Here is a 17,623-nt window from a genome sequence, read left to right as displayed (position 1 = left end):
AGAAAATGTTTAAAGCTTTTTATCTCAGTAGTAGGCGTATATTTTTTCAGGATAAAAAAAATAACATTAGAAAATATGAAAATGAAGAGTAACATAATACAAAATAAAAAGAATTCCCTCTGTTCCCCTAAGGATTGCTGATGTCTTACTGAACGGTTAGAAGATCACAGCCTCAGTTCCCAAACTGCTTCTCTGGGGCACCTTAGCCATTCCATGTATTTGTTAAATTTCACCACCAGCTCACTGAATTAATTAGCTTAAATAACTCAATGACATACTGATTAGCCAAACCAGGTGTGCTAGTAGTCAAGTCAACTAAAAACTGGGTGTATTTAATAGTTACTGCAAATACTGGGGTGACTCTAGAAGAGGTTTTGAAACGAACTTTGACAGACATATCATAGTTTTACATCAACATGAAGATTAATATGAAGATTATCACTTTTCCACATGACAATATATCTGGGTCTCATCATTTCAGTCTTATCTGAGCCCCCCTGAGGGGATTTCAACACCCCCCGGTGCCAAATGTGCTATGTGCAGGTTTCATCTCAGCGTGGAAAGTTGAAATACTTCACCGTTTTTGACAGCCATGGTGCTGTGCGTCACCGCAGCACTGGCCCGTGACACTAATTGTGCAAGCATGGCGGTGCACTGGATCCCCGGGGTGGTCGGTGGATTTACACTGAATTGCTGGAATTTTCAAGATGTAGAAAGAGCGACTTTCCACTAGCCTCATTTCTGGCATCGGAGAGATTCATTTGGGCTTCGGATCCCTGGAGCTGCTTGTTCGGTTCGGGCTGCTGCATCACAGCTTCCCAGAAAGGTGCTCATTAACATGCAAAAATGCACAATAAAATGCACCCCCCCCCCCACCCCCCTGAATGTTTCACAATACTCTTTGTATACTCTGGAAGTTACTTTGTTCCTGGTAAAGGAGACAAATTCCAGGAATGCTGTATTTTTCTGTACAAAATTCCACCACAAATATGCAAATAAATTTAATTTATCATAGCGCCACTCGTCAAAGGAAGGGGGGCGACAATCATAAACTTTGACTCATATTGAACTCAAGCATTTAGATGGTCATTATTACGCATGAGCTGGAAATAGATTGGCGTTCTGTTCAAGCACATGCTCAGCCTACGGCTCGGAGGTAACAGTGTCCAAACCTCAGCCCATGCACAAGTATGACACATGACTAATGAGATCCCGCCCACTGTTCCCCAGGTGGGCAGCGGATTGACGGCAGCTGGCAGGAATCCAGCAAGACCTCTAGTATGGACCCCCCCCCATCGTCAGCACCACCATAAGGGTGCGATACTGAGGCCGTCCTGTACACGCCTGACAGGTGTCGTGGGATTGACGTGGAGTTTTCTATTTGCTGCAAGTTGAATTACCCTGAACATATTGTGGCAGGTTATCGCATCATGGGCTCCTTCAACCAGCAGCTTGGGCTTTGAAAGGTGAGAGTCAACACAGTAGTGTTCAGTGTCTGTGTGTGTGTGGTCCAGATATACCTTACCTTGTGAGGACCAAATGTCCCAGCAACGTGATGAATATCCCTTTTTTTTACCTTATGGGGACCAGTTTCCTGGGAAAACTTTGTTTTATAAAAAATCATGACTGCAATGAAAAAACTAAAAATGCAAAAACTCTTGTATTTTGTTTAGTTACTTATGCCTATGGTTAGGGCTCGGTAGGGGTTAAGTTTGTCATAGTTAGCATTAGGTTTGGTACGCTATCACTTACCTGCAATACCTAATACGTTATGGTTTGGTACGCTATCACTTACCTGCAGTACCTAATACGATACGGTTTGTATGCTATCACTTACCTGCAGTACCTAATACGTTACAGTTTGGTACACTATCACTTACCTGCAGTACCTAATACGTTACGGTTTGGTACACTATCACTTACCTGCAGTACCTAATACTAGTGCTGTAGTTCTCGAGACCGGTCTTGAGACCAATTTTTTGCGGCCTCGGTCTTGTCTTGGTCTCGACTCTATTTGGTCTCGGTCTTGTCTTGGTCTCGACCCTATTTGGTCTCGGTCTTGTCTTGGTCTCGGACACTTCATACACATCGCATGATAGCGAAGTCGGCAAAGAAATGTTCCAAAACGTCACCACACGTCACCATGTCACATGGTACAAAATCCTCGCGAGAGCAAGACTACTTGAGGCAGACCGTGCAGCACAAACTGGAACCGCCTCCGTGACGACACAACTTTGCCCTTATTGGCTGAAGAGTTTAGTCACACGCATGACATTTGTATCCCAGGAAGTTCCAATGCGTTATCTGCTATTTCTCCCGAAAAGCACATAAAGCAGTGAGAGCTGGTTTCAGTTCATTTACTGGTAAAATAAAGATTAAATAAATTACATAAATGCTCTAACAGTACACGTAAATTAGTGGTTTATTTATTGTTAGTTACTGTAATGTTGTGCTGCTTTATTTGTTTAATCGTCAGACATACCCATCAGAAAGACATACCTATCGGACATACCCATCAGAAAGACATACCAATGAGACATGCCGATCAGAAAGACATGCCTATCAGAAAGACATACCCATTAGACATGCCCATCAAAAAGACATGCCCACTAGACATAACTATCAGAAAGACATACCCATCAGAAAGACATGCCCATCAGAAAGACATGCCCACTAGACATAACTATCAGAAAGATATACCCATGAGACATGCCCATCAGAAAGACATGCCCATGAAGACATACCAATCAGACATACCCATCAGACATACCCATCAGAAAGACATACCGATCAGACATACAGATCAGAAAGACATACCTATCAGAAAGACATACCAATCAGAAAGACATACCCATCAGACATAACTATCAGAAAGACATACTGATCAGACATACCGATCAGAATGACATACCAATGAGACATGCCGATCAGAAAGACATGCCCATCAGAAAGACATACCTATCAGAAAAACATACCCATGAGACATACCAATCAGAAAGACATACCGATCAGACATACCAATCAGACAGACATACCTATCAGAAAGACATATGTATCAGAAAGACCAATACCAATGAAGACATAACAATCAGACATACCCATCAGACAGACATACCCATCAGACATACCCATCAGAAAGACATACCCATGAGACATACCCATCAGAAAGACATACCAATGAAGACATACCCATCAGAAAGATATACCCATGAGACATGCCGATCAGAAAGACATACCCATGAGACATGCCCATCAGAAAGACATGCCCATCAGAAAGACATACCCATGAGACATGCCCATCAAAAAGACATACCTATAAGACATGCCCATCAGAAAGACATACCCATGAGACATGCCCATCAGAAAGACATACCCATCAGAAAGACATACCCATCAGAAAGACATACCAATCAGACATACCTATCAGAAAGACATACCGATCAGACATGCCGATGTTATTGTCCTGGAAATACGGCCTTACTCTTGGGTGTTATTCGCTGGTGTTATTCTCTGGTGTTCCTCCCTCAGTGTTACACCTCCAGTGTTACTCCTTGATGTTTTTGTCCTGGAAATACGGCCTTACTCTTTGGTGGTATTCTCTGGTGTTCCTCCCTCAGTGTTGCATCCCCAGTGTTACTGCCCTTTTCCTGTTGTTATTCTTCAGTGTTATTTCCTGGTGTTATTTCTTGGTGTTATTCTTCAGTGTTATTTCCTGTTGTTATTTTCCTGTTGTTATTCTTCAGTGTTAAACCTGGTGTTATTCTTCAGTGTTATTTCCTGGTGTTATTCTTCAGTGTTATTTCCTGATGTTATTTTCCTGTTGTTATTCTTCAGTGTTATTTCCTGGTGTTATTTCCTGGTCTCGGCAGTGTCTTGGTCTTGATACCCTCCGGTCTCGGCAATGTCTTGGTCTCGGTTTACGCGGTCTTGACTACAACACTACCTAATACGATACAGTTTGGTACGCTATGACTTACCTGCAGTACCTAATACGTTATGGTTTGTACGGTATCACTTACCTGCAGTACCTAATACATTACTGTTTGTACGCTATCACTTACCTGCAGTACCTAATACGATACGGTTTGGTACGCTATCACTTACCTGCAGTACCTAATACGTTACGGTTTGGTATGCTATCACTTACCTGCAGTACCTAATACGATATGGTTTGGTAGGCTATCACTTACCCACATAATAGACAAATGAGCCCCTTTTCTTAGTTTGTGTCAGCATAGCTTCTGTGTTTTGCCTCGTTGGGGCAGTAATTTCTTTCATAATTTGTGGAGCCCTTTCCATGAGCGAAAATGCCCATTATTTTTGATTTTCGGTGTTGCAGGCCTGCAGTTAGTAATCATAAATTACATTAAGGTGTCAATATACAATCCCCACAGAGACACAACCATACGCATACACATGTCTGTCCATTCATCATTTCCCTATTTTTGAGCCGTCTAACATCAATAAAACGTCATTCCCCACGTGATTGCATTCATCAGCCAGAAACAAAGGGAAGCCAAAAAAGAACAACCATTCCGTAACAATGCATAGGAGATTTTCCCTCCCTCATTTATCTCGTGCAACATTTACATCTTCTCCTAGTATCATCTCATTCCCAATATTGTTGAGGGAGCCATATTAGTCACTACTGAAATGTTACAACCCAGTGCCCTGTGTCAGCGTGTGAGTCGGCGAGCAGGGAAGCAGAGGCGAGAGCAGCCAGGTGGACGGACAAAAACGGGGTTTATTGGCACACGAAGCAGACGGAGACTCACACATGGGACTTGACGATGACAGATCTGGGGAAAACTACTCAAGACGTGGACTAAGTACAAAAGACTAGGTAAACGGAACAGGCGACAGGTGAGAACAATTAGGGCGAAACAGGAGGTAATGAGGTGGGCGTGGCACACATCGGGAGCGGACGGAGCGGGGCGTGACACCCTGTATGCACACTTTGAATGTAAGATGGGTCCATAAATATCTTCCACTGAAGAGATGTGTCATGTGACTGCAGTGTCTTGGACAGCCTAAAGACGCCTGTGATGGAGCAAATGTTTATGGTACTTCAGAGACATAAGCCTGTAGTGAAGTTTGGCTTCACTGAGCTGACCTAACTAACATATGTAAAATTTACATTTCCTATCAGGAAGTGAAGTTTTCTGGGACCGAAAGGAAAAATATATTATTATTTTCATGTGAATGGCTATGAATCAACGTCGCCAAATCGTGATCACTAAAGTGTTTCACTTTCCTGTGAAAACAAGTGGGATGAACTTGTGCTTCTTTGAATTTGTGCCAGGTGAAAATTGGGTCGTTGGGTTTTTGCTAATAAACAAAAGGAGCGTGATGTTTCGGGTTTATCCAGCCGGTGGTGGGGGGCATAGGTGGGGCAGCATTAACCACAGCTGAGTTCTCCCTTTACGGACCATCAGAAGTGCTATCGGGGCGTTTGTGTTTCTCACTCCTGTGTCTCCCCTGTGCTCTGCTGCACAGTCTCTCTCTCTTTCTCTTGCTTGCCCCCCCCCAGTTGCTGACCTCACAGGAGGTTCCTCTATAAATGTGGGAGGCCTGGCTGGGAGTCTCTCAGTCAGGCTGAAGCGTGCTGGATTCGTGTTTGACGTGTGCAGCGACAGGAGAGCCAGCAGGAGAACGCGACACCCCACCCCGGCACGAGCCGAAAAGACGCCACAGTAATAAAACGGACGAACAAGGTCAGAATACCTGGCTTCCAATTACACGAGCGCTGTCATCCTCCTCTGAAGTTGGAGTGCATTCTGGGATTTCAGTACTCCACATTCTTTCCCGAGCTTTTTTATGAAGATGTTTGCTCTGATGCTTGGGAGGCAGACTTGCTTCTGCGCCTTGATCCTCCTGCTCTGCACTGTCGTGGGGGTGAGTACCGAAATGCCGTCAGTGACCCGTACCTGTTTCTCATTCCGGTCCAAAAGGCAGGGTCTGTCGGGGTAATTATAAGGTGAAAAATTTTATAATTTTGGTTATGCTAAAGGAAAGGAGATGCTATAAATTAGACCTGCATTATATCCAATTTGAAGTTGTTAAATAATATGTTACCTGCACAGCTCTGTGAGTGAATCTAAATGTGCCTCCGTTTCATGAGGTAGCTCACAGAAGGGCAGATTCCATAGATTCATGGGCTGTGCTGCTCTGAGAAGGATGTTATCTCAGAGGTCCTCCTTCCGTCCATCCCATTCATTCGCTTTTAGCCCAAAATGCATATTTTTACTAATTCAGTCAAGATTCCTGCCTTTTAATGACATATGTATTTGTTAACAGCAATAAAATAAAACATTATTTTGACTGCCATCCTCTGATGATGTCACACCCGGCGGTAGATCACATCTGGGTTGGGCGGTCCTCTTCAGAAAGTATCAGAAAGATTCACTTGCCGAGCGCTGGATGGGATGTAAAACATCTACTGACCAGCTTACTTCTTTCTTGAGTCATTAGACAATTGACAAGTTTACCAGACCGTCCAAAGTTTACCCTTTGTTCCTATGTGATTTTGTTCTATAATGCCTTCGTAACAATCTATGTAAGAATGTGCTAAATGAGATCAGATTTGACTAATATGGTCAATGACAGCTGATGATGAGCTAAATAACTGTGAACTTTGGGCACACCGCTGACCCTGATGCCTGTCCTTCCCCGCTCCCCCCCACCCCAGGTGGACGGCACCTGCCCACAGCAGTGCTTGTGCCCCCCTGCCCCGCCCGCCTGCCCGCCCGGAGTCAGCTGGGTCTTGGATGCATGCGGCTGCTGCAGAGTCTGCGCCCGCCAGTTCAACCAAGACTGTGGCCCCGACCAGCCCTGCGACCACATCAAGGGCCTCCGCTGCCAGATGGGTGCTGGGGGGGACCCAGGGCGGGGGCTGTGCCGGGGTAAGAGCAGGGAGGGGCCTTCACATGATGATGTCACCTTCCCCATGACCTCATCTTAGGGACTGCAACTGTGTGTACAATTTCCCTTTGGAGAACCTCTCAGAGTCCAGGCTATGTAAACATATAACATGCCCTAGCTGCATGAAGTCTGATCCTGTGAGAACATGATTAAAACACGCCCCCCTCCATTCCCCGAATCCCACAGCCGAAGCCCAGGGGCGCCCCTGCGAGTTTGACGGCCGCCTTTACCAGCACGGTGAGGACTTCGAGCCCAGCTGCCAGCATCAGTGCAGCTGCATGGACGGCGTGGTGGGCTGCATGCCCCTCTGCCCACACCGCGTCTCCCTGCCCACCTGGCCCTGCGCCCGTCCCCGCCTAGCCCGCCCCCCGGGCCACTGCTGCGAGGAGTGGCTCTGCGATGATGACAATGTCATCGCCGAGGAGCTCCCAGAGGCATGGCCGGGGGCCCCTTCAGCACCGAGGCCACACCCCGACCCCGCCAGCAACGAGCTGCTGGCGCCTTCGCCCCTGGAATTCACTGCGGGAGCCCCCATACAAAGTGAGCTGGGCATGGATCCTGTGGGTGGAGATTATGCCTAAATTATTTTTGAATGAATTGGTTGCTTTGGGGCAGTACAGTTAATAACATGCTGGTGCCCCCTAGTGTCAGTGAGTGTATGTGTCTGTGCATGTAGGTGTAGCCCCACCTCCCCGTTCATGGCTCTCTCCGCCCTCTTCGCCACAGACCCCCAATCCCATGCCCTGCTCGCCTCTGACTGCTTCCCGCAGATCACGGATTGGTCACCCTGCTCTGCCACCTGCGGGATGGGCGTGTCCAGCAGGGTGACCAATGACAACGTGGCATGCCGACTCATCAAAGAGACGCGCCTCTGCCAGGTCCGGCCGTGTGACATGGAGCTCACGTCGCCCCTCCGGGTAAGGGGCTCATGAGCACTTTAAACTGTCTTTTTATAAACATGTGGTAACTTTGTTTCAAACTCAGATGTAATATTTATATTTATACTACGAGTTACTGTAGCACACAGCATAGTCTTCAAGGACAAGAACACTGTCCCTCACTCTCACTCTGCTCTTCCCTTTCACACTGTCCCTCACATTGATTCTGTTCTTCACTTTCACACTGCCCCTCACTTTCATTCTGTTTCTCACTTTCACACTGCCCCTCACTTTCATTCTGTTCCTCACTTTCACACTGCCCCTCACTTTCATTCTGTTCCTCACTTTCACACTGCCCCTCACTTTCATTCTGTTCCTCACTTTCACACTGTCCCTCACTTTCATTCTGTTCCTCACTTTCACACTGTCCCTCACTTTCATTCTGTTCCTCACTTTCACACTATCCCTCACATTCATTTTGTTCTTCACTTTCATTCTGTCCCTCACTTTCACACTGCCCCTCACTTTCATTCTGTTCCTCACTTTCACACTGTCCCTCACTTTCATTCTGTTCCTCACTTTCACACTATCCCTCACATTCATTTTGTCCTTTACTTTCATTCTGTTCCTCACTTTCACACTATCCCTCACTTTCATTCTGTTCCTCACTTTCACACTGTCCCTCACTTTCATTCTGTTCCTCACTTTCACACTATCCCTCACATTCATTTTGTTCTTCACTTTCATTCTGTCCCTCACTTTCACACTGCCCCTCACTTTCATTCTGTTCCTCACTTTCACACTATCCCTCACTTTCATTCTGTTCCTCACTTTCACACTGTCCCTCACTTTCATTCTGTTCCTCACTTTCACACTATCCCTCACATTCATTTTGTTCTTCACTTTCATTCTGTCCCTCACTTTCACACTGCCCCTCACTTTCATTCTGTTCCTCACTTTCACACTGTCCCTCACTTTCATTCTGTTCCTCACTTTCACACTATCCCTCACATTCATTTTGTTCTTCACTTTCATTCTGTCCCTCACTTTCACACTGCCCCTCACTTTCATTCTGTTCCTCACTTTCACACTGCCCCTCACTTTCATTCTGTTCCTCACTTTCACACTGCCCCTCACTTTCATTCTGTTCCTCACTTTCACACTGTCCCTCACTTTCATTCTGTCCCTCACTTTCACACTGCCCCTCACTTTCATTCTGTTCCTCACTTTCACACTGCCCCTCACTTTCATTCTGTTTCTCACTTTCACTGTGCCCCTTACTTTCACTTTCACTTTTCATTGACAGTAAAAAAAATGGTTGAGACGATTTCTGGGAGAATACCTGTCATATGACACAAGCTTCGTCAAGCTCTGCATCATGTCACTCATCACCTAGGCAGGCAGCTGGTTGATGAATGAACATAGGTAGTAAAGAATTAACCAAAGTTTTATCTGGCCCTGCTGCTCTCACACAGGCGGGGAGGAAGTGTGAGCGGACAGTGAGACCCCGGAAGCCCATCCGGCTAACGTTTGCGGGCTGCTCCACGGCGCGGCAGTACCGGCCGCGGTCCTGCGGCTCCTGTGAGGACGGGCGCTGCTGCCTCCCCTCTGTCACCCGCACCCTCCGCCTCCACTTCCTCTGCCCTGGCCCCAAGAGTGGGGGGTTCACGAGAGACATCATGTGGATCCAGCAGTGTCGCTGCGATGTGGCCTGCCCTGGCCCCGCCCCCTCAGCCTCCCCCAGCCTTCCCAGCGACATTCACACCTTTGATCACTAAGACAGCCACTCTTCTGGAAGGTTCCACAATGGCTTGGGCTGGAACGGGCCTGGAAAGAATTGGATGTGACCCACCTGGGTTGAAGATTCTGTGTGTAGCTGCCCTCCAGCACTGAAGAGGGCGGCCAACATTTGTGCTAATGACCCACGTGTCTGCCTTTTATGACATAGGCAGTCCTCATATTTCTGGGCTAAAAGCTGAAAAATATGTACTTAATAATAATGATTAAAATAAAGGGTGCTTCTGTGCTAATTATATGTATTTAAAGTTTAGGGACTTATGTTAATATGCTTGTTCTATGTTTGTGTAATAACATTCAAGAAAATTATAACTGAATTCCATCTGGGAGTAACAGTGAAATTCCGAGCTTTTTCAGTCATTGAATCATACCCCCCACACTCGGACTTTCCCATTCCCATTTCCCAGAAGGCAGGGCGTCTCCACCGCACAAAACTTATACCACATACATGTAGAAATATACTTGTATATATATTGTATATTTACCTCTGTACATATATTTTGTATGTTTACCTCATAATTTCAAATGCTTTGGTTGGAATGAAAAGCAAAATGTGTTTCTGTGGGAATTCTCCTAACTTGTTATGTTTTGTACAGTATTCACCTTTGGTGAAACATTCTTTGTTCTAGTTTGCCTCATTTTTCGAGGGGTCCAAAATATTTATTTTTTTATTATTATTCTTTTGCAAAAAAAAAATATTTTTAGGCATGTCTGTGTCAACATTTGTAATGGACAGAAATAGATGGTGTAACAAACCTTTAGTAGTCTGACTCATTTGTTTCAGCTAAAAACATCCAAACAGACACACACATACACACACACACACATGTTGGTCTACCTTTCTAAATGTGGATGTATCATTCATTTCTATGGGAAAAACCCTAATCTCAATCAAGACACCCTTACCCCCTACCCAGCCCTAACCTTAACCATAAGCAACCAAACAAAATACAAAACTTTTGGCATTTTTACGTTTTTGATTGCAGTCACAGATCTTTAAAAAATTGAGGTTACTCAAATGGGGACCTGAAAAATGTCCCCAAAATAGTAGTAGTACAAGTTTTAGGTTTTGCCACACTTTGGAGACAAAGGTGATCTATACAAACCCCCCCCCCCACACACACACACACACACACCAAAGACAACTACCTTCTGATACTTTTACTACAACTGTGACCGTATCCACGGTTCTGTAAGTTATTGTTATGTCGATTCCCTCCCTTTTCTGGAGCAGATTCACACCCTATGATGTCACAGTTCTTTAGGTGGTCCCTGAAGCACACTAAAGCCGCTCGACTCTGACGTATATCTCGCAGGATCCCCTAACCAGTTACAATCTGTCTTTTCCTTTCAGACCTTTTAATACTACTAAAAGAATCTATATGAATTTATTATATTGTTGCTTTAACTCATGAAATAAAATGTATAAAACATTATTACAGACATGTGTTTTTCAAAATATTCTAGTAATGAATAGGTGTCCATCTCACCCAACCACACTGGGTCACAGTGAGTCTGGGGCTTATACTCAGTGTTCTCCACTGATGTCACTAATCCATCTGACAATCCCATACAGAAATCAAATTTTACGTAAATCAGATCTACCTTCCTATACCATTCTGGATACCTTATAGCAAAAAAGACATAACGCAAAAATATACTAGTAATATCTACCAAAGAACACATATTCAATAACTGGAAAGATACATTGTAAATTTACTTGCAGGTCTTTTGAGTGCACCATAAACTCTTATAAAAAACTATCTCTTGGTTTCATGTAAGTTGAGAGCTGCCTGCATTATCCAGGACAGGCTGCCAGTGCATCACAGGCTGCATACCCACTCATGTCATAACATGCATAAGGTCATTTCGCGACACAAAGTCAGCTAACCCTATGTGATTGGATTGAGAGAGGGAGCCACTGCACCCAGGGAGAACATGCAAAGTCCACACACACGGAGAGAACATGGAAACACCACACACATGGAGAGAACATGCAAAATCCACACACATGCATAGAACATGCAAACACCACACACATGGATAGAACATGCAAACACCACACACATGGAGAGAACATGCAAAGTCCACACACACAGGGAGAACATGCAAAATCCACACACATGGGGAGAACATGCAAACTCCACACACATTGAGAGAACATGCAAACTCCACACACATGGGGAGAACATGCAAAATCCACACACATGGGGAGAACATGGAAACACCACACACATGGAGAGAACATGCAAACTCCACACACATTGAGAGAACATGCAAACTCCCCACACACGGGGAGAACATGCAAAATCCACACACACACACAGAACATGCAAAAACCACACACATGGGGAGAACATGCAAACTCCACACACACAAGGAGAACATGAAAACTCCACACACATGGAGAAAACATGCAAACATCACACACAAAGAGGTGGGATCTGAACCCTGAGCCTGGGAGAAATGAGGCCAAATTGCTTCCCAATGAACCCCCTCTAAAAGTAAAATGTATTATTTGATGCATAAATATATCCAAATGAGGCTCTTCACCCTGTACCTTGGCAGTAGTTGTCTTCCATCACAGCATGGATGTTTTGCTCTGTAAGAACGTCAGTGCCTGTAAGACTAACACACTTGCTCATGTATCAGCTTGGACACTGCGCCCCTTTAACATGCTGGATGATTTGTTCTCCAACAGCACGGATGATGTAACAGAAATTCACACTTATCTGGCTTTTATGACATCGCTCATGCTTAGCTGAGCATCGACCTCACCGACCTCAGCCTCTGCTGTACTTCCTGACACACCCGTGTGTTTTGTGAATGGGGAGTGGGGGGGCAGGGGGCTTGAATCCATACCCAGCCTGCTGCGCTGCCAGTGCCTCAGCTCAGTCCCGCCGTGACGCATGTGGGGTACGGCCTGGTAAACATCGCAGCCGTCTCATAAATTCCTCACGGGTCACTCAGCCCAGCCTGTCCAGCCCCTTTGCTCAGACCAATTACTTGCCGCTGGGTTCAGGACCAGATTACTACAAAAGCTGGATACATAAGTGGCAGTAGCCCAGGCTTTTTCGGGGCTGAAGGTTCCAGAACCCCCCCGTTGCCCTACAATCGAGGGGGGGGGAATCAAGTCAGCAGGTCTGTCAAGATAATCTTGACTTATCTGAAATTAGTTATTCATATAAAGGTGGAGAATGATTTTTTTCTATATTAAGTTCTCTTATTAATAATAATATTGTATTATTAACTTCTCTATATGACTGATAGAATATGGAATGTGCAAATTTCTGAAATGTCATCACGAGACCCTGAATAACAAGCAGAGTGCTCCCTTCTGAAGTAAGACAGGGCTTCCAGATGAGCGATGTGGACTGAAGAGGTGGGGGTTAGGGGGCCACACGTCGTGCTGTAAGGAAATGGCTCCTCGGGTGTCTCACGGTGCTCCGGCACAGTGTACATTGGCTCAGAGAGCAGACGGAAAGTCTCAGGTGCAGTGCAGTCTCACAGCGAGCTGCGAGTTTCGGCACCAGCCCGGGAGAGGAACAGGAAATGCGTAGGAAATGGAGGGGGGCGTCTCAGGGAAGTCAAGAATGCTCTCTTTATAAAATTATTACATAATTTCTTTATAGATATATTGTTACCATTAGCCCTTAGTTACTTTATCCTTCAATTTAATTCATAATACTACATACATCGATCGGGGTTGCAGGGGGACTGGTAATATTATTATTATTATTATTATTATTATTATTATTTGTACTAGTAGTAGTAGTATGTTTGCATTTACATTAATTTAGCAGATGCTTTAGTCCAAAGTGATGTGCAAGTGAGACAAATAGCAGATTACAAACATACGGCTGTCAGGGAGGCGACCAGGCCTGAGTGCAGCTCGCTGAGCTTCCAGTGGAAGCCCAGGTACATGTGTAAGCAGTATGGGAGCAGGAGCTACACAACAACTTCTAACCAAGCAAGAACATAATAAGACTAATCAAGGAGAGAAGTGCAATAAGAACATTCAGGGTAAAGAGGCATCAGGCTAGTGGAGGAATTCCTGGAACATGTCGGTCTTGCTGCATTTCATGAAACTGGTAGCACTTTTTGCATGTATTTAACATGCATGTATAAAGGGTCATGCACACTATCTATATCAGGGGTAGGCAATGCATGCTGACCATACCAGAGGTGGGCATCTTATCCGTAAAAAGCCAGTGTGTATGCAGGTATTGGGATGACCTTTAGGTCAGCTGCTCAAACCCAGGTGTGAGCATTCTTCAGCCAACCAGTCTTCTAATTAGGGAGTGGCAGTGAAAACACGCATATCCAACGGCCGTTTCTAGATAAGATTGCCTACCCCTATTCTACACAGACCTCAAAGAACACAAATAGTGGTGAGAATGCTGCCCTCTGCTGGTCAAACATTAACTACTACAAATGAGAAAGGAAAACGTACAGGTACATCTACCGCTCCATTGGCCTATGAGGCGGTTCTCACCTGATTTCTGAGAACAGGCAATGGGAAAACAACTTCAAGCTCAGTGAGTTTCCACGGTGTGACAGTATGAGGTATCCCAATAGTATGAGTATTTCCTGTGGTGATAGTGACAATAATAGCTTACGTAGGTTTGTCACCTTCTTTTTTAGCCCCCTCTTATCCATCCCTTTCAAACTCATTTGATTATTCATTCGCACTTCTCACTCACGCCCTCTCATGTTGGCCCCTTGTGCCCATATTTAATGCCTTTCTCATAAAGAGGGTGTCGGATTCTGAAACCTGGTTCAATAATAGTTTGGGGGGCAGGGCGCTAAAAAATAGCCATGCAACAGCCCTTCATAAAAAATAATAGCCAGAGAGGGATGTGATGCTATCTTATTACTCTGTAGGAAAACAATCCGATTGAATCACATCGTAAGAAAGTCTAGTTGTGTATTTCAGAAATCACAGCAGCCAAAAGTCAATATGTAATCATGTTAGATTTCTCCCTGTTTGATACAAATGATATTGTTGTCCCCGGGTACTTAGAGAAGATGTGCTCAGTGATTAAATCCCCGTGTTCTGAAATTATATACAATAAAAGAAATAAATAACACAATATATAGGATGTCCTACACTGGGCAGTCTGAGAGATCAAGGTAGAGGGTTTGTCCGTATAGGTCGACGATCCCTGGACGTACCTCCTTCCACAGTACGACTGATTTATACCTGAGATACCGGGTTTGGTAGTAGAAATTAATCAACGTAGGATTTACACCTGAGATTTCGGGTGGTTAAATACTGGCAAAGCTATAGCGTGTAAGGGTTGAAATACAGTGAAAGCTGCTCTACGAGGCTGGAGTGCCGACCTGTATCTTGTGAAGGTGATAAATTGAGAACGTAATATTTAGATATTCCACTAGATGTCGCTCCATACTATTATTAAGTGCGTCGTGTGCGGTAATTAAACAGTCTTAATTTCCAGTTGTGTTTTCATGTAGTCGATATTAGAACATACTATACACGTATAAACGAGAGGAAGCCATTCGGCCCATCAAGCTCGTTTGGGGAGAACTCAACTAATATATTAACGTTGTTAAAATATTATCTAGCTCTAATTTTAAGGAATTCAAGGTTTTAGCGTACACTACATATACTAACAGGAAGAATATTCCATACTCTTACTACACTCTCTGTAAAGAAGTGCTTTCTCAAATCCAGTTTAAAATGTTCTCCCGCTAACTTCCACCTATGGCCACGAGGACTTGTATTTGAACTAATATTCAAGTTACGCTCTGCAGCTGGTTCGACACCATCCAGGTTTGTTAGAATCTTATATACCTGGGCATGGGCGTAAATCCCGGGGGGGACGGAGGGGACATGTCCCCCCCTATCCAAGGGTTGTCCCCCCCCAAAAAAAAATATATGTATATATAAAAAAAAAAAAATCTATTGTGAAAAATATATGTATGTATATCTAAAATAATTCTGTAAGTAGAAAAAAAAACAAACGCAAAAAATGCATTTAGAAACAGTTAAGTTCCCCCTCCCCTTCCTCACAGTGGTTTGGCCAACTGCCTGCTTTCCCAGTTCATATCGCCTACTCCACGCACACGAGTCAGGGGTGTGGCTCAATTAATGTTGAACTCCAGTAAGTAGGGTATTTTATTCACTTTAAATAAAGCGATTCTCTTTAATGTAGTTGATGCAGACTCATTCATAAATTAGTTGCGGCAAAAATGCTGATTACCGATGTAATTTTCCATGAATCTGCTATATTAGCGATTAAAATATTACTTATCTAGTTAACGTTAGCTTGTTTACAATAGCTTGTTGCATAGTGCACTGCAACTAACACGCCAAAGCCGTTTCCCATGCATTGTTTTATTTGTGACGACTTGGCATAATGTTAACTTAACATTAACGGCCACAATTAGCATATTGTTTAGCTGTGCATTTACTAAATGAGCACTGTGCTACGTCCGAACTGACCCCACTGTATTTTTTTGTATAATCAATTTCTATTATGCATTTAAAGTCATGTTTAAATTTTATTGTATGTTGATGGCTTGACTGTAAACAACATAACAAACAATGCAATAAATAGTTTTGAAGAAAAATCTGCTTTGTCATTGAACCTGAGAAAACCTTTGAAAATAACCATAATGACACAGTCTCCATGCTACAATGATAATGATAGAAGCAAATTTTTTCATTGTGGGGACATATCTTCATAAGTACAATTTGACTATATTATTTGTGTCCCCTTCAAAAATTGCTCATGAGAAATTTTATATTTATTGTCCCCCCCTACTGTTAAATGAAATTTACGCCCATGTACCTGGGTCATATAAAAACATGACAAATGAATATGGAATGTATGGAAACATATCCGCCTCGTCATCAGGCATCGCTAACATTGTGCACAGTGTGGGCCTTTTGGATGTCGTTTTGGCTTTCTAATGAGTACCATAGCATATTAATATACAGACACTCCCCGGATTACGTTCCGATAAACCTATCGTAAGACGAAAATATCGTAAGGCGAAAATGCATTTTAATACAATATACCTAACCTAACAAACATCATAGCCTAGCCTACCTTAAACATGCGTAGAACATGCGTAGCCTAATTTATAATAAAGTGTTGAATATGTAATGTAATTTATTGAATAACCATACCCATCGAACAGTCGAAATATCGTAACACGGACCGTCGTAAACCGGGGAGCGTCTGCATTTGTTTCTATAAACTTCGACATTTTGGCAGATGTTAATTTCGCAACTAATATTTAAGATGTTTTGTGGTTTAACAAAGGACGATTTTAACAGATCACCACTACCAACTCCATCACGTATTGAACGCTACTTGGAAAACAGAAGATGCCTATTTTTCAGAACAATGTGCTCTAAGTGACAAACGCGTGCAAATCCTTTATAACTATTAATTAGTACGACTAGATCCGTGGTAGTGTTTTAACCGCTAGTGCTCCTTTTGTCCGCAGATATGCACCGTTAAGTTTTGAGTTCATTTCGTCTGGGACTTTGATTCACTATCAGCCTGCCTCGGGGTGAACTTCTTTCAGTTTCAGCACGTCCAGTAAGGCAATTAAGAGCGGGTCAGAACATGCCTACCCCTAGTCAAAGCTAAGGGTCCCCCCCACTCCCCAAGAGCACCCCAGCGAACTGGTTTGGTGATTAGGCGAAGCCTGCAGGTGTGCTGTGCTGTATGGTTATTGCACGTGTTCACTGAACTATCAGACGAAAAGGCTATGAATAACCCATTAATTAAGTGCTCGGGTAATAGTCCACACCAGGCAGGCTTGCAAATCATTCAGGCGCAGTATCGCTGTGTTTAAAAAGAAACCACTCCTTTGTTAAATGGAAGCAAGCTTCAGAGGAATGTTCAAAAAACTCCTTAGGTCATGTATTAATTTCCATTTATTTTTATTAAAGAACTCTGTACTTTAATGATTACAAAGTACTTAAAATAAATGAGTTTTCATCACAAAGCCAACTTAATGTAATTAATCTTTTTCAGGTCTTTGTATGT

General features: G+C 43.8%; 1 protein-coding gene across 1 annotated transcript; it reads left to right on the top strand.

Annotated features, from left to right (window-relative positions):
- Nucleotides 1-5,606: 5,606 nt before the first annotated feature.
- On the top strand, nt 5,607-10,336 carry ccn1l1 (cellular communication network factor 1, like 1). The gene is made up of 5 exons (XM_023797374.2): nt 5,607-5,895; nt 6,689-6,902; nt 7,108-7,461; nt 7,648-7,838; nt 9,275-10,336. Exons 1-5 carry the CDS (start codon nt 5,818-5,820, stop codon nt 9,575-9,577), a joined length of 1,140 nt encoding a protein of 379 aa, XP_023653142.2. The 5' UTR covers nt 5,607-5,817; the 3' UTR covers nt 9,578-10,336.
- The last annotated feature ends 7,287 nt before the right edge of the window (nt 10,337-17,623 follow it).

Source organism: Paramormyrops kingsleyae, chromosome 7, assembly GCF_048594095.1.
Source record: "Paramormyrops kingsleyae isolate MSU_618 chromosome 7, PKINGS_0.4, whole genome shotgun sequence".
Lineage (NCBI taxonomy): Eukaryota > Metazoa > Chordata > Actinopteri > Osteoglossiformes > Mormyridae > Paramormyrops > Paramormyrops kingsleyae.
This window is presented reverse-complemented; position numbering and strand designations above follow the sequence as displayed.